Source organism: Cyprinodon tularosa, unplaced genomic scaffold (genome assembly GCF_016077235.1).
Source record: "Cyprinodon tularosa strain WSP-4 unplaced genomic scaffold, ASM1607723v1 ctg56, whole genome shotgun sequence".
Classification (NCBI taxonomy): Eukaryota; Metazoa; Chordata; class Actinopteri; order Cyprinodontiformes; family Cyprinodontidae; genus Cyprinodon; species Cyprinodon tularosa.
The window spans coordinates 1,022,795-1,046,975 of record NW_024039296.1 but is presented as its reverse complement, the minus strand read 5'-3'; the positions used below and the strand labels follow the sequence as shown (position 1 = coordinate 1,046,975).

The 24,181-nt window shown below is 38.1% G+C and overlaps 2 protein-coding genes across 2 annotated transcripts; one reads left to right on the top strand and one right to left on the bottom strand.

Moving 5' to 3' along the window:
• Positions 1–1,660: 1,660 nt before the first annotated feature.
• Positions 1,661–6,094, top strand: zgc:153031 (uncharacterized protein LOC557552 homolog). Its single transcript, XM_038305581.1, has 5 exons — positions 1,661–1,775; positions 1,865–1,970; positions 2,083–2,209; positions 3,931–4,046; positions 5,916–6,094. The coding sequence occupies exons 1-5, from the start codon at positions 1,685–1,687 to the stop codon at positions 6,004–6,006; spliced, it is 531 nt and encodes a 176-aa protein (XP_038161509.1). The 5' UTR covers positions 1,661–1,684; the 3' UTR covers positions 6,007–6,094.
• A 4,267-nt stretch (positions 6,095–10,361) lies between these two features.
• mterf2 (mitochondrial transcription termination factor 2) lies at positions 10,362–13,801 on the bottom strand. Its single transcript, XM_038305580.1, has 2 exons — positions 13,748–13,801; positions 10,362–11,892 (listed from the first exon to the last, which is right to left on the bottom strand). The coding sequence occupies exon 2, from the start codon at positions 11,861–11,863 to the stop codon at positions 10,736–10,738; it is 1,128 nt and encodes a 375-aa protein (XP_038161508.1). The 5' UTR covers positions 11,864–11,892; positions 13,748–13,801; the 3' UTR covers positions 10,362–10,735.
• Positions 13,802–24,181: the final 10,380 nt, after the last annotated feature.

Here is a 24,181-nt window from a genome sequence, read left to right as displayed (position 1 = left end):
ATGTCAGCAGACAGCAAGAAGCCTCCCAGATCTCCAGATGCATTTGAGATATCAAAAAAGTACTCCAGAGTGTTGTTCAGCATGGGGGTGAGTAGAAAATGAAGGCTAATCATGTTTTGGGTGTACTATTCCTTTAAGCTGAAACCAAAATAAAAAAAATAATAAAAAAACACACATTCAAGTCAGGTTTTTCTGCAACAAGGTACCAAGGCTATTCCAGATTCAGATGTTTTTATTGTTTGAACGATTAAATACTGACAAGTTACTGATTCTAAATCGCAGCAATTTCTCCATAAAACGGAAAGGAATTGTTAGTTTTTTCCTTGTGTAATCGCCAGAGAGCACAGCCCATTTTATGACTCACTCCGTCACGGTGTTTGTGATGCAGGCAGAGTAAAGAAAGGTAAGCTGCACCGCGTCCAATGGCAGCAGCCGCTCGGTGGGCGGAGACAGATCAGCGTGCGCTCAATAAAAGGTTTGCTCACATCTGCGCTGTCAAACTGTCCATTGCTTCCTGGTGGGGATTGCTTACACCGCCTGTTGCTGGATCTGTGGAAATCGAAAAAGCAAGGAGACCATTTATGACTCATCCGTCAGTGTTTGAATGGCTGGCAGAGCTAATTTACCGTAAAGTTAAATGAACTGCATTCAATAGCACATGCCGCTAGGTGCAATATATATATATGTGGTATATAATAAAGTTTTCATAATCTACTATTCAAATATATATGATATCTGGTGATTGATAATAACCTTTAAGCTAATGATGGAAAAATCAAATAAAGTGCAGAATAAAACCTAAATTCGCTATTTGTAATTGTAATATAAAGTTACTGAATAACGTGACCCTGTGGACATTTAGTAATTTCCTATCAATCAAAATATTGTAATAACAACCATCAATGTGATATGATATTTATCCATATAATATGTTTTTGCATATATAGATATATTTAAAATTCTATATACTATAATTATATAATATATATATATATTAAGCTTAACTTGCTGAAAACAAGTTAAGTTGCTGCAGCTTCAATACTAATCACCTAAATACAGTTATTTTGTAATTGATAATTTATATAGAGTTTAATTAATAACTGATTGTGGGCATGTTTATTATTTCTATTATTAGCACTAAATTTGTGTACTGCAAACCGTCAGACAATAGGATGTAGTCTGTGAGCTTGAACTGTTTTGCTGTAGATGTTTAGAGGCAAGACTTCTTTAGATCAAGATCATTCAACTTTTACTGTTTTCAAACCCTCATAGTCTTGTTGCTCAAGTCAGTTAAAATACTTGTCAAGACAAACAGTAGATCGGCAAGATGAGTCTCCCTTGAAGATAATAAATGTGCCTGAAGCAGAATCCATATCATTTATTGTAATATAACTTAGACTTTTAACAGTCAATAGGACTAGCAAATAAACGTTAGAAACTAATAAATATATAGGAAAAATTAGTGTCACTCTGATACTCAATCTCTACTTGTATTCATTAACCTGACGTTCTTTTAAGTTTAAAAGGAAAAAACACTCCTGCACTGTATCATCTATTTTATAACAGCTCCATGTGTTATAGTGCTGCCCTACATGTGAAGGATTTGCTGTAAAAGGTTTTCTTTGTTGTATTTTCTTCATAATTTGTTCCATGAAGACAATGGTCGTACTTCAGTTAAAGGTAAATGTTTCTTGTGATTAAATATTGGAACTGTGATTTCCACAGGTCTGAATTCCAGTACTTTCTGGACACCATCGCACGAGTGTCACGACCAGGTACTGTTCATCATTACTCACAGAAAAACAGTTTTAAGTATTTAATTTAAAACATTGATTGTGACGTGATTGTGATGCAATTTCTACAGGAAACATGAATTTGCTGGTTTGGGGGCGACTGTGTTGGCAATCCCACCCAGAAAATACGTTTCCAATGGCCAACGCTCTGCATGTCGTGCTTAGTAAGACGCTGAGGTGGGAATAATTGTACAAACAAAACAAGATTCTAATATCTGAATCAATAGAAGCTTTAGATGCAACTGTAGTCCAGAAATAAGTTTTACATCTTTTATTACTTTTCTTACAGCTCAGTCCCAGATCATGCCCACTTTTTGTGTCAAGACTTAGAGAGTGCTGTGCGCCTGGCTACTGAGCCCCCTCTCGCTGACATAATAGAAACTATCTGGATTATTGGTGGGACGCAGGTCTATGAGGTAAATCAACCAATCCAGAAACTTAGAAACAACTTCCAGTTCTTGTTATTGAAGAGTTTTGAAGTATATAGAATATATCTATTTTTCTATTTTTATAAAAATAGGAATATATATAACAGAAAATAATTAATTTGATAAAAACTAGACTTAGACTTAGACTTAGACTTCTTTATTTGTCATTTTGTATGCACAGGGTGCATACAGAACGAAATTGCGTTACATACAGCTTATGAACGTTGCATTGATATTTCACAATGGCACGAGTTATAGAAAAATACAAAAAGTGCAGCAGTGGTCAAAGTGTGAACAGTGCAGAGGATAAGATACAGTGTGCAAGTTGCAGTGGTTCAGTGCAAAATGGCATTTGTGCAAAAAATGCGTTATTGAAAAATACAATGAGATGAACAATTTAAAGGGCTAAAAGTTAAAAGTTCAGCAGCATTTGATGCCCGATAATGTGCAATAGGTGCAGAGTTCGGATTGTGGATCAAAGGTTCAACAGTCTGATGGCAGTGGGGAAGAAGCTGTTGCACAACCTGGTGGATCTGCAGCGGATGCTGCGGAACCTCTTTCCAGAGGGCAGCAGGGAGAACAGTCCATGGTGGGGGTGTGAGGGGTCTTTGATGATATTACGGGCTCGGGACACACAGCGCTGTGATGAAATGTCCTTAATGGAGGGAAGAGGAGCCCCAATGATTCCTTCCGCTGTCCTCACCACCCTCCTCACATTCTTCCAGTCAGAAGCTCTGCAGCCTCCACACCACAGAGAGAGACAGCTGGTCAGAACGCTCTCTATGGTGCTTCTGTAGAAGGTTGTGAGGATGGGCGGGGGCAGGCGGGCTCTCCTCATCCTCCGCAGAAAGTACAAGCGCTTCTGTGCCCTCTTCACTAGAGATGAAGTGTTTACAGTCCAGGTGAGGTTGTCCGTGATGTGCACCCCCAGGAACTTTGTGCTGCTGACCACCTCCACAGCTGAGCTGAGAACTAATAATCTTCTTAAAGATAGCTCAATAACAGCACAGTTTTATGATGTTGCTGTTATTGTTGTGAACAATACTCCAATGAATGTAATTAGTTATTAACAGTGTGTTACACACCATGCTGGAACTTCAAATTATATATGGCACCATCTTGTGGTAGATCAATGCACCTTCACTTTGTAGCACCACAAATAAATACATAGCACTCTACATATTATAACATTAAAAAAAATAATAGATTGAGAATAGCTTACTTCAAATAATTCACATAGATGAGTCTCTTTCTCATCTATGTTTTGTCATTTTTGTTTTCGGAAACTATCTTGCCAAGACCATTTTATTCTTGGCAAAATAAGGACTCATTAAGTGGGATTTACTTCAGGAATGTACTTATCCAACTTCTCTTCCTGCTTGTTTTGGCTTCCAATGCTAGAAATTCCTTCCTACTATAAACGGTTGAATTGTTCATTTGGCCTCACATGACTGCCAGCTTCGCCAAGATTCTTTCTAATCAACCAGAACAATGAGAGAAACTTTAAATCAGTGAATGGACTTCAGAAGACAATGAACATTGACTGGCTGGTATTACAGCAGTTTAATATTGTTTTATTCAGTGGAAATTTAAATACTGATCTTACACCAACAAAAGAAGAAAAAACACAATATTCGCTTGTTTATAACATATTTTCAAATATTTAACTGTGGTCAGATGCTCTACTGTCTTTTTTTTTTTTAAACCAGGATGCATTGAAGCACCCGTGGTGTGACCTGATTTACCTGACGGACGTGATGGCCGATTTTGACTGCGATGTGTTCTTCCCCGAGTTTGACAGAGAATTGTTTAAATTACAGGACACGTATGTTTTCCTCTCATTCTAAAACTCACAGCAATCTGTGTTCTCTTTATCTGAAATCGTAGGTGCCACATTTGAAACCTGTGGGCATTTAAACTATTTAATGGCAGAGTTTGTTTTCTTTTTTCCTCCCCCATGGCACTGAAATAAAAAGTAAGAGTCAGCAAGTTGTGAGTACAGCTCAAAAGAATTTGCTGATCTAAACCAAAGCAGTGAAGAGCTTTGTTGTTATAATAAGAATAAATCTGAATTGCAAATTAGTAAACGGGTGTTCTTCAAAGTGAATTTTTGTTTCAAGATGCTGAAAAACCTTGCTTCATTTAAACCATGAGCTATATGCTGTCAAAATATATCTTTCAAACACATTTCTATATCACACAAAGATAACCTTAGTAAAAAGAAACCCCTTTTTTTCCCCCAAAACAGCCTAACCATATTTGAAACATTATCTTATGATCGTAAAAACCATTGGCAGCAAATGCTGCTATTGAGTTTGTATGATTTTTGCAAAACGCATACATTTTTTACATTGCTGGTGTATAGTTCTGGCCCACTTTACTTAAGAGATTGTCTTCATTGTCTTAAATTGGAGTTTTTCGATCATGGCTGGCCTTTGGAAGGGTTGAGCTTCAGTGATCCTATAAATAGTCCAGTCTAGGATTTAACTAGGCCACCCCAAAAACCTTTATTTTGTTTTTTTAGGCTACTCAGAAATATACTGTGCATTGCACCCCCTTGATCATATCTATATGTTATATAACAATTGTGCTTGAGCTCAGGGTCCACAAATAAAGACTGGAGACAATCCTTCAAGATTTTTCTTTGGTTAACATCCAGGTCCAGTTTGACTGCCTGTTAATTGTTTTTCTTTTAAAAACATAGGGCCTGCCCTACAAAAATTCAAAATAAGGAGTTCTAAATTGCGCATGCCATTTTTTCCCTTTTTTTCATGTGCAATTAGTAGGTGTGTTGCACTCTAATATGAATATCACTGATACAGAAGAAGACTCAGGTAGATTCACAGCAAATTACAATCTATAAACAGCAGGATTTACCTCCACCACCTCGCCTCAGCAGCCTATTGTAACAATAATTGCAAAACAAGATAGGCTCATAGTAATCTGATGAAACATGCAGAGCTTATTAAAGAACATGCCATTTTCAGATGTGCCCACCCCTGTACCAACAGGATGTTTTCGGATTGGTCTCTGGTAGGTCTGCATAATGATGAAGGCACATACTCAAAAAAAAAAAAAAAAGTTTGTGAGTGGAGTCTGTTTAATTGCAAACTTCAAAACTTTGCACTTTCATTAAAGATCTTGGGTCTGTTGGAATAAATAAGCAGGTTTAACAAACTCAGATTCAAATCCTCAACTCCCAATTTATCTAGTCTAAGGTTGGAAACTCAACTTCCCTGCTCTGAAATTGAGCGCAATTTCTATTTCAGAGCACCCTGCTCTGCATGTGCTGACACGTTTGCACATGTTTTAAATGTGTTATTTTTATGCCAGCTGTAACAATGCATATATATCTTTTAAAAGTTCTGTTTTTATCTTTTTAATCTGAAAAACATTTCCCCACAAAGTCTTGGTGTATTCATAATGTGAATTGGCTAAATTTGCTTTAGGGGGTTTCTGTAAGCCGTTTTTGTTTTTTCCTGGAAACCTCTTATTTATATTTTCTCCCCTCAATCTATTTCTTATTGTTGAATCATGAACTCTGGCTTTACTATTTGGATACCGATATACCCAGGTTTTTGTAATACTTAAACATTACAGTCCACTTTAATCTGTCCATTTATGTTGCCTGTTATAGTTTTGGTTAGGTCTCATTCCAGACTAACTTCTTTTCTCTCCTTTTGATTCCCTTAAGGTTTCCTGATGTACCAAGTGAAATCCAGGAGGAGAATGGGATTAAGTTCAAGTGCCAAGTTTTCAAGAGAGCGACTGCTGAGCCCCTGTAGAGGGGGATGGAGGAAGGGTTGGGGAAATAGATCTCTACCTTCCAAGTTGAGAACTTGAGAATACTGTCAAATTCTAAACTTGTCAGTAGTAAAAATGTTTTTTCCAAAGCTTGTAAAGCTGATGGAATAACCTAATATGCAGTGAAAGAAGAATAGACTTCAACTTCATTGTCATTACACTGTCACAAGTACAAATCAACGCTGGGAGCAGTGCTTGTACTCTGAACCTCTGGGATCCAAGCGCAATGCCCCAACAACTAGGCCACCACCCCCTCTAAAGGAAAATAAACCATTTTTTTATACAATAACATATACCAAATATTTCTACTCTTTTTCTACAACCTCTAGTATTATGAAAGGTCTCCTTTTGACTTCAGCTTTCAGTCTTTTGGTTTTCCAAGTTAATGTAATCCTGAAATCTACTAATATATAAACCGTCACTGCAGGTGCCACTTTGGGGAGTAATACGCATAATTACTTCATTTCTTCCTTATCACAGCCTAATTTAAATAGATAAGGAGAAATGTTCCCATTTCTACTTTACTTTAGGTAGAAAAGTGCAACATCTATTTTTTTTTTGTTGTACTTTGTTTATTATCCAAACTTTACATAGAGCTATGTCTTCAAAAATATTGATTAAGCTTTTAATGAACATTGAAAACATTCATAAACATTTGGATTTTAGGCCAAATAAAATTAATACGTTTAGGTTGTATTTGATAATTTCAGCCACTAGATGGCGCCATTGGTGAGGACAGAAAGTCCGGATTTTGCTTGTGATTACTTTTATCCATTTTCATAAAAACAAATAATGATTTTAGCGGAATGTGTTAGGCTGGGTTTCATTTGATTTTCAAAAAAAGTCCACATCTGCTTTTTTTGGTTTGATCTGAAGAAATGCAAGAGATAATCACTCCACAGCCTTCTGTAAACCATAAGTAAAAAAATAAAAACAGTAATATATATAAAAAAAAAAAGAAGCATAGAGATTTGACCCAGGCAAAAAAAAAAAAAAAACTTACATCAAGTTATAATGTAAAATCTTTTATTATTGTTATTATTGTGTGAACCGATAAAATATTTTCCTAATATATGAGGAAATTATTAAGCATTGTGTGATAAAAGCAATGATGAAAATTCAACTGTAACTTGATAGTAATTGTACATTTATGAAAAGTGTACTTTTATAACCATAAAAATAATTCACCTGAATGTGACATTTCTCCATTTTCCTTTGCCCTCTGGGCCGCTTTGGCCTAAAAAAACCTGTTTTTTTTTCAAATTCGGCTCTAAATTTTCTCTACATTTACAACACGGGATGCTCTAAATAAGTTACTATTAACTTCAGCAGACAGAATCACTTAATATGTGATAAAAAGACAAATATGACTAGACTTTAAACTCAAACAGACATCTTGATAACAACAACCACAGGAAATTGAGAAACTTATCCAGAAATCGCAGGCTTGTGTCTCATTATTGGGCCTTTTTTCTTCGTACACAAAAGCAACACTAAGAACCCTCTATGTGGTACAACTTGCAGGGGGGATGTTCTGTTTGGAAGGTAGGGGGCTGGTTCCTTCCCACTTCCTGGAGTCAAAATCAAATTATTGGTGATGCTTACCTTACAATGCCCTCCCTCCCTATTCAAGTTGTTTAAAGATCTGGTCCTGCAATATACTAGTAGTTTATTTTGCTGGAAAAAGTCTATCTTGCCCTGAAGAATTGAATCTATAAAAAAAAGGAGCATAAATGTTTTATGAAATGTTAAAATCCATCATGAAGAGATAAGCAAATAAGAAATGAGCCAGTGTTCAATATAAAATGTTATTTTATTTTTGTCATTGAATGCCTGAAATTGACCTGTTTATGAAACGTGGGTTTTAAGACACTTTAATTGAACATATAGAAAGAAAATTTCCATGAAAAATCCTTTGCAGTAAAACCTTATACAGCCTTTGAGAGGGACGATGTGCATGAAATTTGAAATCAAATTTAATGAGTCAGATAGCTTTTACATTTCTCCGCTGCAAAGGGTTTATTTCTTCTCATTTAGATGGTGTTTGAAGAGGACCCTTTAAATATGAAACCCACATAGTGCATAAATCAGGTAATAAGGTCATCTGTGTACTTACTACAGTTGGAAATCATTGCATTTGTCATCTGTTTCTGCTGAGATACGACCCATAAAAGCACTAATTCAGGCTCACTTGAAATAACAAAGAATTCCACCTTCTTTCATATTTCCTTTCGTGCTTTGCTTGTCTGAGTAATTTAACAGCTTAGTAGGAAATGAGGCGGCTGTTGAAAAGGAGAAGAGGACGGTGGGTGAGAAATACCCCAAGCTCGTCTCATCTCACCTTGACTCATCCTGATTAACTCCTTGTTTTTATTACTCTGCATTGAAGAAAGGCATAAACCATAACCAAGCAGCACGGTCAGTTAGAATTACAGCCGCTGAAAAATAAGAGACCTTCAGGACGTCAGCTACAGTGTACTGGTGGTAATGTTGTTGCCCCTCAGGCATTCAATGTTGGGAATGGTCAGGAAAAATGAACTCTGGTCAGACATCCATCTGCTCGACTCAGATTCATTACCAGATGCTCTCAGTGTTGCATCACCTGCCTGCTGGCTATCACTCTGACTACAGTGAGTGATCCTGAAGGCAGCAGATGGGAAGAGGATGTTGTTAAAGTACAACTGCACAACTCTGGAGGCACACATCCTCTGTCTCAGTCATGACCCCCCTATTGTGGCACGAGGAAACCTTGAGGCATAAAGTCATGGCTTCATTAGCTGAGAAGCTCACTCTCATTAAAAAGTCTCCCTGTGTTTCAAGGGCTTTCATGGGCTCAAACATCACAGCAGATTCATTATAACATGCCCTCCTGATATGGACAAAGCACAGTATGATATTTTTTGCCTTTCCCTGCATCCCTTCCTCACTCAAAAGATTTTCAGAAGCATTTTAAGCTTTGGGACATCAAATTCGTTCACAAATAAAGCTGAGCATAAAGGCTTTTGGATGAAAGGCCTGACAATCATTTGATTTTCAAATACAGATGAAATTAAAGCTCGGAAGCATTCTAATAAATTATTACTGACCCAAATCTTTTCAAATGTTGATGTTCCCAGTCCATTTAAAGTGATAACTAAGCGGCACTTTAGTAGCTGATAATAAAGTGCTTCCATCTGCAGAGCAACAATAAAACTCCGAGCTGTATTTCCTCCCTCAGGGGAAGAGTTGCAGAGAATCCCGTAAAAATGAGACTCCGGCTGTAAATAAAATGGACTGAAAAGCCTAATTTATGCTCAATAATACATTTGACAGCAACTCAGCACGTCTGTCATTAGGCTGTTATGTCAAGCAGAGTTCTTATGAGAAGTTATTGTGACGGTGTGATGTTTTAATGAGCTGTGAAATTTTTCCCATCTGGAAAAAAAAGACAGCCTTTATTCAAAAAAAATAAATAACAAATACTGTTAGACATCATGATGGGGTTGCTTTTCTCTTTTTGTCATCACATTTTCCCCTTCATTTTTTCCAATAAAAATTTGCAGTGTAATAACAGCACACTGCTGTCAAGCTTAATTGGGAAAAACCACATGACTAAGTCAAAAAATAAGTATCATTTTCTACTACTACAGTAGCTACCTGCGGTAAAACATCACCCTGTTCTGCTGGAAGAAGCAAATAATACTCCATAATACTTGTAGGAGAATCAGTTATTGTTATGACACTGATGAAGTTTAAAAGAGTGAAAGTTTGAGGCATATTTGACTTTAAGCAGCATCTAGAGCAGTTGGAAACAGCATCACAACAGTTTATATGTAATGTAAGTGAAAGATTTCGCACCTCATGCTTAAGAGACAAAAGCAGGTGGATGCACTGAGATTTCAAGCACTTATCAGGTGTCTTTGAAAGAAAACATTCAAGAATTATTTTGTAAAAATGAACAAGAAAACATCAATAATAACTCCACAAAAATTTGGTTTAATTTCCATGCAGTGTGTAGAAGGACCACAACATCAATAAGCTTCTGTAAGAATATTGGATCATTTTCTGTGTAAATTGGGACGCTTTCAGGCAAAAAAAGACCCTCAACTGTGCTAAAAAGTTGCTTTAATATGATTTTATTAAGACTTACTTATAAAGCTTTACTTCCTGTAAAAAAAATTGCTCCTTGACAGAAAGAAAGGGTTGCTGTTCGGAGGCTCTAAAACCATGTTAAAGTTAAATTCCCTTTCCTGTTAACAGTGACGAAGGCGCCCCACCTTATTCCAACTTCTTTAGCTATTTCATTTATCCCATATCCCTAACAAAACCCAAAATAACACCAAAAATGACACATGGCTCAATGATTACATTTTAATTGGATATTATTAACTTAACATCCTGAAACCTGTGGAGGTTTGGCAGCAGTTGGAAAGAAAGCACAATACTTAAGGTTAATCTTTCGATTAATGTGAAGAAAACTGCATTAGAAGTTCTTTTACCCACGTTCAATTTTAAACTTAAACATTTCCCACCAGGGGTTGTTTCAGTTAAATATTTAAGGCATCCTTAGATATTTTATGCTGAATTTCCATCATGCAAACGTAACCTTAAAAATGAGTGCACCATTAAGTGTAGTACAGTATTATGATAGAGGCACGCATTAAAAATCCTCATCAGAACAACAAGCAAAGACTAATTATCAGTTACTACTTTTATAAATCCATCATCTGCTTAGTCATCTCCTTTTAGAGGAGCAACAGGATTAAAAAGAGGTCTCTCTCTGCGCAGCTGCAGTTTCCCAAAGCTCATCTCAAAGTCTTTCTTTGTACCGTTTATGATGTCTAGACTACCTGTGCTAATATCATAACCACGTATTTTCAGTTGGTGGATGCGGTATTTTACAATCTGCGTGGTCAGCTCCAGGACAGTTGGAGTCTTTATGATTTGAGGCATGCTGATTCCAGAGCTGAGGAGGCCCTCAAAGCGCTCGGCCAAAGTCGATTCTGGATAGTAAAGAAGAGCTGGACATTCGAGGATAATCTCCCTCAGCTCTGCATCAGAGCAGCCGATGGTTTCCTGAGAGAAAGCCAGGGTCCTACACATGCTGTCCGGATTCAGCTCAGTGACAAAACCCCTCAGTTTGGAGAGAAGTCGGAGGAGCTCTGCTGTGGTGAACCCTTTGTCTTTAAGGAACATCAGATTCTGTCTTAGCATCTCCGGTGGTTTTAACAGAACAAATGGGTTCTGACTCAGCAGCTTCTGCAGCCATATTTTCATGTTGGCTTCATCCCCACCAAGCTCCCTGTAGGCCTGTTGGAGGGTGCAGACCATCAGTTGGTTCTGCTCTACAGGCCTGCTGAAGCTCTGTGGAGCACTGGCCATCAGTTTGGTAATAATCCGTTTGTTGAGGTTAAGGCTCTGGAAGTAAGCAATGTTGTTCCGTTGGTTTTCATGGTGACTGGATGCGGTGAAGAAGGAGGCTGGGAATTTCTCAATAATACCAATCAGCTCTCTGTGGTTCCGACAAACAGACATCCATAGCTGCTGCTGAGCCTGCAGCTGCTCTGGATTGCAGAGGACAGCCTCAGGGTGAACGACCAAGATATGAGCAATGATGGGGCTCGAGGCTCCCATGTTTCTCAGCAGGCAAGCTACCTCCTTAGTGTAGGCTGGAGTTTGATGTAGCACCCATCCTTTAAGTTTACGAACTTTCTGGATGTCCACAGAGAGCTCATAAAGAGCTTCCACAGTCTGTTGGTTCTCCACAGAGCTGAGAGTCGAACAAGCCCTGAGGTTTGAAGGTAAAAGTGGGACATGTTGACATCGCAGGCACAAGGATGCTGCAATCCAGCGCAACATTGAGACGAGGTCCTCTGATTGCTCAGATGCTGTGTAAGAAGAGAAATGAATAAAAATCAGGAAACTAGGTTTCTGAAACAGCAACAGTCATCATCAAACGTCCCGATTGTATCATCGCTCTGCTTTGTTTTTAGATAAAGCTGAAATCAATGTAACTTGGGCAAAAGAAGACATAACTAAGTAGAGTTTCTACTCGTCACAAGAAACTATTTACTTGGTTGGCTATTATTTAAATGTTTACATATTTGTCTTTAGTCCACTAACAGTACTTTACGAAAGAATAAGTCGCCAAGAACCAAAGTTAAAGAAAACACAAAAAAATTACTGGTCTGCATCTACCCTGATCTTGTAAGGACTGTAGTTTGGCCTAAAAATCAGAATATTACAAATTTCTTGCTTACCTATAATTGTCCTACATTTTGGGCATATCATTAAAATATTTCTGCTCCAAACACATTGGTTTGTAGTACTGTTTTTTTTTTTTTTTTTACATAATTACTTTTTGCATGTGTTTTGTGTGTTAATCTAACTTTTGGATTAGCTAGTCGAATTTTGTGTCACATAGGCTAAGTTCACACCGCAGGCCTTGATGCTCAATTCCGATTTTTTGGGGGGAAATCCGATTTTTTTGCGTTGCCGTTCACATTTCAAAATCTATGCGACTTGTATGTGATCTCCTGTGTGAACTGGACTTATACAACATAAGTGTCCCGCATGCGCAGTAGAGGACGCAATGACTTCACAAGCAAGCGCGCTCTGTGTTTACGGAAGTCAGCATGGATGGTAGTGCTGGAGAACATTAAAGCGATTATTCCCAAAATTAAAAACTCAATCTTTCCAAGATGGTTAAACAGAAATACTAATCTCCGCATTATCGTCCACCATTGTTGTTGTTCTTGCTGCTTCTCCAGAAGAGTGACCACTGTCGGGTATTAATGGCGTTAAGGTTGGATGAATGCCACCTGGCTGTTCACACACAGGTCGCATTTGAAAAGATCAGATTCATATCAGATTCAGGACCACAAAGCCAAGCGGCCTGGGTCGCATTGGAAAAAATCAAATCTGTGTTGTTCAGACTGTCATGAAAAGATCAGATCCAGGTCGCATAGGGGCAAAAAGAAAAAAAAATCGGATTTGGGTCTCTTCAGACTGTGGTGTGAATGTAGCCTTAGTGTGTTTTTTGGTCTCACTAATGTATCTGCAGGATGTTTGCACATGTCAGCCACTGTAGAATAACCTTTTTTATTTCATGAATCTAGCTGCCATTGTGACATTAAAAAGGACAGTGGGAGCTCTACATTTCTGCTCCACTTAATCACTGCAGACTAAAGTCACCTCTGTAGTTTCTCATCTTATTTTGGGACATAAATCAATAAAACTTTAACTAAAGGATACTATGCCTCATTCATTTTTTACTGTAACACCAAACCCATATCACCCTGAACAAAAAACCTATAGTGTCTGCATCTTAAAGACCCATGTGTGATGAACTGTTATCTGTTTATTTTGTTACACTTTATTAGGTAATGTCAGTGAAAGTTAATAGAAGCTTTAATGAATCAAACGGTCAGCGAGGAGACCAAATAACAGAGTAGAAAGCAACAGGAATGTCTGGTCTGATTAAACCGAGACCGTTGAAGTCACATTAAAATAAATCCCTGTACATTGAGGTTTTAATTTAACACACAACACGAATTTTGGGATTCTAGCTTTGAAGCTACAGCTGGATTATATCTTAGTAAAATCGGTGCACAGCAGGAAGCCAGTGGCTCAATTTTATGCCCCATTCAATGCGTTTAATAATATATTGATTTATCTTCACTGGCTGGAAGCGTTCCTGTTTTAAATGATAGAGAAAAAAAACACAAAACTGAAATGAATTACCTTTAGCAGCGGTCACAGGATGTGACGTTTTGTTATGAAACACATTTTAGTAAGGTGCAGAACAGCGACACGTAGAGGTGGTCTAGGGTACTGTAGGAATAACAACTAATTACATTTCTTTCTTTCTTTCTTTCTTTCTTTCTTTCTTTCTTTCTTTCTTTCTTTCTTTCTTTCTTTCTTTCTAACACTATAATTTCAATGGCTTTTGCAAAACAATTTTCTGTCAACTTTGATTTTCATAGTGAAGTTGTAACCAGCTGATCTGTTTCAGCTGCCTGTAGTCAGCTGCTTTATCATCATGTTGCTCCAAATTCCGTTTTAAAGCAGCACATGACATGAGATGGTTGGTACTGCTTTCCTTTCCATGTGTCAGTTTATTTGGCACCAAAACTATTTCTAAATTGACTTAAACTGTACACTTAAAAAGTGGAGTAGACATCTAAATCTGGTAACTCTGTTTGGCGTTGTATTTAAAACACTTAAATTGTAGAAATTTTAAAATGGCAAATCTTTGCCTTTTCAAAGTACATATTTTGCAATATTTAGGAAATGCCTTACAAACATTGCTATCAAAAATCATAAAGGAGAGATAATAAACAACTGTTTAGCATTTGCCTTCGGTTCAGAAATACACACAATATCCATACTCACCAATAAGATCATTGAGATTAAAGATTTCCAAAAACTGCTAACTGGCAAAAAGTGTTTCTCGATCTTTTTTTCCATAGTAAACCTCATGGTCCTTTACAACTTGCACCTTTTTGAAACTCTGCTAATTTATTTACCCCCATATGTCCAGTAATCAAATATTTTTTAGAGAAATCTGGATCTCAAACAGCAGTTGGTGCGCCTCCAAACCCTGGAGCAAGAGGGGTCCTGATGAGTGTAATCAGCGCCAGACTGAATTGGACTGAACACATGGAGAGTTTTTCACAGTTGGTGCTTAATCATGATGCTTGATCATCAGCTCTGCAAGCTGTTTCCTCTGCCGAACAGGACCTGCTGCTGTTGCTGTGTGAGTATCTGGGTTCATTATAGTTTATGTGCTAGTAAACAGATTATTTGCCCCAAGGGAAAAGGAGTTGGCAAAAAAAATGATACCCATTACATTATCAGTAGAAATATAGTTATTTCAGTCATTTGTTCAAGGTTTTCCATGCACAAAGACATAAATGTGATTTTTTTTCTTTAGTACCGCCAGCAGATTAAGTGTCTTCCATGGGAAAGTCTATAGAGTAGAATCATAGCAAAAAATTGTTTCTTACATTCCCACTCAACCTGCTGATTGTTTATGTAGCTTTTATTGAGATGTTTTGTATTGGCGTTAAAACTTTGTTGGACAAATAAAAGCAGACAAGCCAAAATTCAACAAATAAAGAAAATGAGTTCATTCATACAGGTGAAACTGTAGGTTCCTGTCAAGATGCTCTGACAAATGAGGCTTTGGCAGCTTTCTTTGTTAGAATGTGTTGTGGTTTCTCTAATGTATAACTTTCTGTGGGGTCTGGAGTTGCTTCATAACAGAGCTATTGCTTAAACTTGATCAAACAATGCCACTTCTAATAACACATAAAAAAGAGGCATAATCTCAATATCTTCCCAGGCCCAATCATTGAAACCTCACAAAGAATTCCACTATCTAGTGCCATAAGGGTTTTTCACTAACCTTTGTCCAACATGGTTAGACATTTGTTTATGAAAGAAATAATTTTCCCTTGTAAAGAAGTTCCCACAGTAAAATTAAACACATTAAAAGTTTGGGGATTTCCAGCCGAGTGATTGTGCTCTCCTGATAACTCACTGTTCAGCTTACCTATTTGGAAATTTCTTTTACTGCCAAGTCTTGTTTTCTGTGTTGTATAAAAGAAAGTAAAAGAAAGAACTTGAGTAACAAATATAAATGCCTAAGTGGCATGATAATGTATTATAAAATTAGGCCATACAGTGCTGGAAGTGTATTTGCATAATTTCAGATTTACCGGTAAGCTTATTTTATTAAAGCTTTATTGTAAATTCAAAACTTAGCTTCAAACTTTTTTTTTATTAGCTGAATAAAACTATCCCAACAAGTATAGCCCATGTGGAATACACTCTCATTCAATCATGTAAAATAAAGAAATATGTTTCTTATAAACTGTACCTGTTATTGAAACCATTTCGCTCTCAACACCTGACCTGTTTATTGCTAGATCCGTAAAACTGATACCTTAAACTTTGTAAAATGTAAAAACCCCTGGTTTAAGACTTAGACCAACTTACAAATAGGGAGATATATTGCTAGTGAAGGGGACATCACTGATGTCTTTTTACAAATGCACACATGATAAATAGCAGATATTCATCCAAGTTTTAATTTGTGTATTGTTTTATCTGAATATGCAAAATTCAGAACTATTCATTTAGATTCTTTAGATCTTTTTATCATATATCTTATTATTTTCAAAAGAGTTATCTGCTATTCCTGACACTGTTTTTAAGTACGCATAAAAAAAAAAACTTAAAGGCCAAAGTTCGGATTTAATATGTTGCTGAAGTGGACTTTAACATGGGGTGGAGAAACCATTGAAAGAAAAAAAAAATCTCTACATATTGAACTGCATTTGTTATTTAAAGGCACAGCGTACTGTTATTAGAATTTTTCATTTTTATTGGAAGTTACTCAAACTTTCGCAGCACAGAGGCGGGCCATTTATAAAAAAGTCCAGTGTCCAAAATCAACAAAAGAAAAGATTATTTAAGAGCTGCTGTAATGGCTCATACTGGCACCCAGATAAAAAACCTTTTCATTCAACCTTGAATGTTGTGTATCATGTTACCCGTTGACAAACAAACATGAAACTAATCCACTTGCTGAAAATGTAAGGGATAACATTTTGACATTTTGCTTGTTTCACATCAGGAAATGAAAGACGACACTTACACCTTTACCGCAACTGAAACAGTACATGATTTTAATCACCTGATACATCTCAGATAAAGTATACTCAGATTTTCCTGTTTTATGATTGTTTATGCTGACCTTAACACATATTAGAATAATAATAATAATACAAAAACCATTGCATGCAATGTAGTTGCACGCACAAAAGCAACTTTCCAGAACGGTTTTTAACCACTCCTAACTGCTGTCAAGCAGCCTGTTTGGTGACTCTGCTTATCTACTGAAGAGTAAAAACCTCATAATGACAATCTCAGTTAAAGAACAACAGGAAAGGAAAGTCTCATTGGTTACTTGTCATACAGTTACAGTAAACACTTGCACACTTATCTGATTTGTTAATGTGTATGTGTGTATATGGTGGGAACCGTTTTCAATAAATCATAAGATCAGATCATGGGGATTGAGTGCTGTAGTGGGGACAATGTCTCGTCCCCATGAGTACAAATGCTGTTTTAGGAGTTAGGTTTACTGCTAAGGTGTGAATCGAGTTTAGTTTAGGAATAGGGTTAGTAATAATCCCATAATGTTTAGGTTTAGGGTTAGGTTCACAGTTAGACTGTAGAATTCACCTACAAATGAATGGAGGTCAATGGAAAGTCCCCACCAGAATAGCAAAAACAAACAGGTATGTGAGTGTGTGTGTGAGAGCATAGGGGTGTGTATTTTTGTGTTTGCCACTCCTTTTCTCTTTTGGCATTAGATTTAGAAGGAAACAGAGTTTGGTGGCGGAACAACTGAGAAAACGAGGTGGATTCATAGAACGAAAACTGTGTGAGTTTAGCTCAGTTTTGAATGGTGAAGTCTGCCAACATGACTTGGATTATGACCACAGAGCTTCTGCTTTCTCTTTTCCTCTTCAAGCTGGTCTGTGCTCAGGGGCCAGTGGCTGTATTCAGGGAGGAAGGCTCCAATCTTGTGATGGGGTATTGTTTTGGAGCGGATTACATTGTTATTTACAGATCTACTCCAGATGGAGACCAACTTCTAGGTAACTCCTCTAACAACAACCTACCCAACACACCTCCATCAGATCTCCAGGGTAGAATTCACATGAATAAAGAGGAGAATCTTCTTGGGATGCATCTGGATGGACTCACTGGACAGGACTCTGGGATTTACAGGAGGGAATGCTGGAAGAACTACAGTGTGGTCAAGAATCACACAGAGCAGCTCTTTGTGTGCAAAGAAGAGACTTCATCTGAAGAGATTGTTGTGAATGATGAAGGTGGAGCAGAGATTCGATGTGAGAACCCTTCTGTTGGAACGGACGGAACGTTTGTGCGCTGGTACCAGGAGCTTCATCCAGACTACAAGTCCACACTCCTGTTGGATAGCAGTGTTTCACTGGAGCCTGTGCTAGAACAAATGCAAGGTTTGGTGAAGGCTAAAGAAAACGGGGCTGTGCTCATATTAAACAAAACTGTGTTAAAGAGTTTCCCTCAGTATTACTGTCTTGTGTTCAAAGGTGAGACTTGCCTTGGTTTCCAAAACATATTCTTTCCAGACCACAGTGAAAGCATCGACATTTATGTCTCCAAAGGGGAAAGAGTGATTTTAAATTGTACTGGTGATATTAAGCAACTGCAATGGGAGACACCACTGGGACACATCAACAGCAGCAGCCAAAGGAAACATCAGATGTACATATCAGCTGATCAAGAGCCGACAAGCTTCTCCTTAACTATCCCTGTCATTTCTGATGAACTCAGTGGAACTTACTCATGCATTTCTCCTTCGTTTGAGATCCAGTACTCAGTGTTTCTTTGCCCCAAAAGTGTACCCCTGGAGAGAGTTGCATCTGTGGGAGAAACTTATTCACTGGAATGCCGTACTGGCCTAGATAGCTCTAAAAGAGTCCAGTGGTACCGCCATGTGCAAGCAGGGCCCTATAAAGTAATTGCTGACACACATGATGAAAGTTTTTCTACCCCATTTGATCTGATAGGTAGAGTGAATCTTTCTGATTCTGGATTATTAACCATCTCCAACGTGGACAGAAAAGATTATGGGATGTACAAATGTGTTGTTTTAAATGAATTCCTGGAAAATGCAATCACTGAAGATTATGACTATAAGGAGGAAGCTACGGATGAAGTGGAATACAATGATGAAGAATACACTGAGGATGTAGATAGATGCTTCTTTAAACAGGAGTTTATTATGAATATTAGAACAAGAGGAAACATTAGACATGGTAGTGGTCCTACAGATAGGCAAAATGAAGGACCACATGAAGGACACTCTAACACTACTACGATTGCAGCCGTTGTAGGAGTCCTGGCGTTTGTTGCTGTTGTAGTTATAATAACTGTAATAGTGAAAAAGAAACTATTTGCAACGAACAGAGAGACAGATCATGTGGAAGCAAATAAAACAGATGCTGGTTGTACAGAGCATTTAACACAGGAAAACCATTAACACTTTTTGGTTTAAAGTTATGATCTTATATTTGACCTTGACTATGATTTGTAATATCTTTCAAATTGTTTTTCTTGTAAAGTGCCTTGAGACAATTGTTGTATAAAAATAAACTCAATCAAACTGGCTAGCTATTAATGCTTTCAGTTTCTTTTTACATACCGGTACCTCAGAACTTTCTAAAAAGAATCCATTTTTAAAAGTAAATTATTAAATTATTAAACAATTATTTCCCCTTTCGTTTTTGTTTTTTTAGGTAAACTTTTTGTGTACAGAGCTGAGAGATTTGCACGGCTGGTAGGTGTAATAAAATAAGCAGGAACCAGTCGGACTGCTCACCTGTCACGACATTGTGACACTCAGAAAGTAATTAGAGTGTGAAAAACTTTACGCATGCCTTCCATGAATAACACAAGAAAATAAAATAACACCAACAGTAAGATTTAGATGGCGAGCAGGCAGCACTACATGGAAAACAAGAGAACTTTCTTCAAAACTTTCCCTACTCTCAGCAATTATGGTTAAAAAGAATTGCAGCGGATCAGAAAAGGCACGCCTATTTGTCAATTCTGTTTTAATTCTTTTGTTTTTCTTATTAATTATTATACTGGATTGTTTGAGCGCCATAAACTGTTGAACTGTTGTTACAGTGTGTAATTATAGTATCTCACATTGTTTTATACCTACTGACAAAAAACATATGACTGTTTTAAGCTTAAAGTAGATAACCTATTTAAAATCTCTGAAAAAGAAAGTGTTCTTTAAGGACACAAATACAAACCAGCAACCAAACTGAAGTGTTTGAAATGTTTGAAATAAATTAAAACATGTTTTAGTATATTTTTGTTTTTTTCCATCCATTACCAGGATTGTTTTTTCTATTGTACTTTGTTAAGCTTAATTAGTGACTAAATTAACATTAGATATTAATGTTCTTGAGTATATGCTGACTTTGACATGGACTTGGGTTAGGTGTAGGGTTAGGGTTTGACTGTTTTTATTTCAGCCTAAAATTGATTTGTGTATTTTTGCAAGTTAACCACAATTCTACTCTGAACCTGAAAAATATTGTACTTTTATGTGAAACAGCTTTGCAGTTAGGATTGCACAAGACTAACAAAATGCCTTTAAATAAAGACACTTTTTTAACCTAGTCTAAGTCCTCTATTTCTTATAGATGTTTTTTAGAGATGCTTAAGTCTGGCTGTGTTTATTTTCAATCTAGATCTTTTAGGGAAATCCATTTTATAAAAAGCAATACTTTACTACTTCATACAAATCAACCATTAATGCCACTTATTAACAGATATTTTGTCTAACCAGAGTTTTTAGAGGGCAGCCTGAATCTGCTGAACATTTGCTAAGCTAATGAAAGCTGCAGCAAAGTTCTTACAACCTGACCTAAAATGTGTTAACAACACATATAACTTCAGTCTTAGTTATGCTCAAATCTTAGTCTGATGACGATTTAATGCAAAATAGTCTGTTGAAGTAGCAGCCCAACATAAGCATGTTTGATCCCTGTTTTGAATATACTCAATAATTAGGCTCATAACATATCTGAAAATGGTTAAAGTAAGCTATGTGTCCTTTGAAGTAGGAAGTTGCACTTCTGCTTTATAAATATCTCCCTTTGCTCCACATATAAAAAGATTTCCTGACACAGAAAACTGTAACACTTCTCCTAAAAAAAAAAGGTTACAGGACATACACAGGAAGGTGATGTTAACTAAACATAATCTCTTTTTACAATGCAGAACAATATTAAAAGTTAAAAACACTTAAAATGGTTGGGTAAACCCACATTTGTCAGACATGGAAAATAATGTGGATGTTCTATTATAGTGTATAACTTTGCGTATATACCTTGAATGTGATCCTAATCTAACACTACAGCCTATGAATATCTGTAATGTTTTCCATTATATTTGCATTAAATCAAACTTTACAGGATACCTTCGGTACAGGAAAGAAAATAAAACATACCGTAAATTCTCTAATATAGGCCCGGGCCTTTATTTCACTCAAGTGCATCGCGGTCCAGGCCTTTATTGGATAGAGGCCAGAATTAGAGACAGGCCTCTATTGCTATTTGAGCAAAACAGACTACCAGTGGAATGAATAAAAATGAGATTTTGTGTCTATTTGAACCTATAAAACACTAGGTTCATTTATTGAAAAAGTACAGTTACCATGTCTCGCTTGGTTTGAAGTAAAAAAAAAAAAAAAAATCCTCCAATTCTGTTTAATTCTCCTCCTCTTCATCTCTCCCTTTAATCTCCTCATCACTCGCGCTCCTCCTCCTGTTCTGCTGCGTGTCTGTTCTCTTCCTCGCGCAGACGGGCAGCAGTCAGGGCCTGTCGTCCAGCTGCGCAGGGCTGTGGTACTTGTATGTTACTTACTACCACAAGTATAATGTTGAGGTATGCCCAGAAAAAACGTTTATAGCCCCGGCCTGTATTAGAGACCGGCCATTATTTACCTCCTCTGACAGCGAGACCGGCCATTATTAGAGACCCGGCCGCTATTGGAATACAGGCCAATATTAGAGAATTTACGGTAAATGCTAATCTAATATTGCAGCAGGTTGTATAAACAACTATCTTATAGATTTTGAATTACTACATTCATTAGAATAAAGTAGCCTAAAATGGATTGAAACTTCCTTACCAAGCCAAAACCTCCTAACCAATTACTAAACTACCAATTACAGTCTGTATAAAATGCTGATGTCAGGCTCTTGTTCTTCAAAAACATGTCATGTGATTCTTCTGCTTATGTAGCTTCATTTCCTTTGTTTATTTTAGAGTACTTTTTAAGTTTTTACTCTTGACTTCGAGAGATCTGCATGAACAGAAACCAGAGTACATCTCTGAATATTGTATACATCTTTAAACCTCTATTAGGCCCCTGAGATCATGTGACCCAGATCTGCTGACTGTCCCCTGTAAATAAATAGTAAAAATAAGAAGACAAAAAATTGCCGCTGCCCCGCAACTGGAACACCCTTCCTTTGGTTCTAAGATTAGCAGACTCAGTGTCTTCATTTGAAGGCCAGTCTAAAAAATATTACTTTAAATATGCTATTGTTTATTTAACCTAATATGTGTACTTTAGGACTGTGGATGGTAGACAGAATAATTGCAGAGAGACCCGAAAAACGCATGCGGAGGGCATGCAAACTACATGAATGTCATTTTGTAACCTAGTTACCAGTTCAGTTTGAAAAACTTTGAAAAATAAGACAACAAATTCCATTTTCTATCACTTTTCGGGCCTTGATAATAAACTTAATCATCAGTATGTGGAGACTTGATATGCAGCAGGAGGTAATGTTTATTCCCAGAGCTCTTGCACAGTGAGGTCACTGAAAGACCTCTGCTTTCCCTCTGGGTTTTCAGAAACAAAGCTTTCAGTTCCTGAAGGATATACTGTAGGTCAGTGTTAAATCTTTAGAAGAGATACAATGTTCCTGAGATCATTAAAAATTAAGCTAAAAAAGTAGTATTAAAAGATGTAGTTAAAAGTGTAGTTCTCACAAATGCTCCATTTTTATGAAACCTTTTACATTTTTGAAAAGGGTGATTGCTATAAGACCACTAGGGCTTGAAAAAAAATGATGAAATTCCATCTGTAATTGAATATGCAACATTATTTATTTTGCTGATCTTTTAACATACCTTTGTTTACAGCTGAAGTATAGATTAAAGGACCAGAGAGAGAAGGTGAAGACAGTCCAGGTGCAGTTAAATTGGTGCAGGATTTAGACACAAAACCTGGATGACTGGATAACTGTGTCGAAGCATAGCCTATGCATATGCTCACACACTCTACATCTACAGAATGTGGCACATGGATTATATAAAAAAAAAAAAAAAAAGCAACAAGGGTTCAAAACACACACAGCCCACCAAATGTTGACAACGATAAAGCAGTCTCTGGAGGCCGATCGGGAGGCCGGAGGGGAAGCAGAGTCTCTGGAGGACACCCAGGAGGCCGGTGTCTCAGCAACAGTATCCTAAGGGACCACTGACTGCGGCACAAGAACCCACAAAGAGGCCGCACAGCTTGAGACACACGAATAGGCAGAGCAGCTTGAGGCCCACTGAGGCGCTTGGAGATGATGAACTCCCATGAAGGTACCTTGGAGATAAGGAGCACCCAAGGAGGGGCATTGGAAATGAGGAACACCCAAAGAGGGGCCTTGCAGAGTGAGCTCAGGGGTCTTCAAGACTGAGCAGAGCGAGTTCAGGGGTCTTCAGGACTGGGCTGAGTGAGATCAGGGGTCTCAGGATTGGGCAAAGTGAACTCAGAGGTCTTCAGGACTGGGCAGAGCAAGCTCAGGAATCTGAGGACTGGGCAGAGCGAGCTCAGGGGTCTTCAGGACTGGGCAGAGCGAGCTCAGGGGTCTTTCAGGACTGGGCAGAGTGAGCTCAGGGGTCTTCAGGACTGGGTAGAGCGAGTTCAGGAGTCTCAGGACTGGGCAGAGCGAGCTCAGGGGTCTTAGGACAGGGCAGAGCGAGCTCAGGAGCCTCAGGACTGGGCAGAGCGAGGTCAGGGGTCTTCAGGACTGGGCAGAGCGAGCTCAGGGGTCTTCAGGAGAGCGAGTTCAGGAGTCTCAGGACTGGGCAGAGCGAGGTCAGGGGTCTTCAGGACTGGGCAGAGCAAGCTCAGATGTCTTCAGTACTGGGCAAAGCGAGCTCAGGGGTCTTCAGCACTGGGCAGAGCGAGCTCAGGTGTCTTCAGGACTGGGCAGAGCAAGCTCAGGTGTCTTCAGGGCTGGGCAGAGCAAGCTCAGGTGTCTTCAGTACTGGGCAGAGTGAGTTCAGGAGTCTCAGGACTGGGCAAAGCAAGCTCAGGTGTCTTCAGGACTGGGCAAAGCGAGCTCAGGGGTCTTCAGCACTGGGCAGAGCGAGCTCACGTGTCTTCAGGACTGGGCAGAGTGAGCTCAGGAGTCCCTGGACTGGGCAGAGTGAGCTCAGGGGTCTCCAGACTGGGAAAAGAGGGCTCAGAAAACTCCAGACCGGGCAGAGCAGGCTCAGAAGTCTCTGGACTAGGAAGAGTGGGCTCAGAAG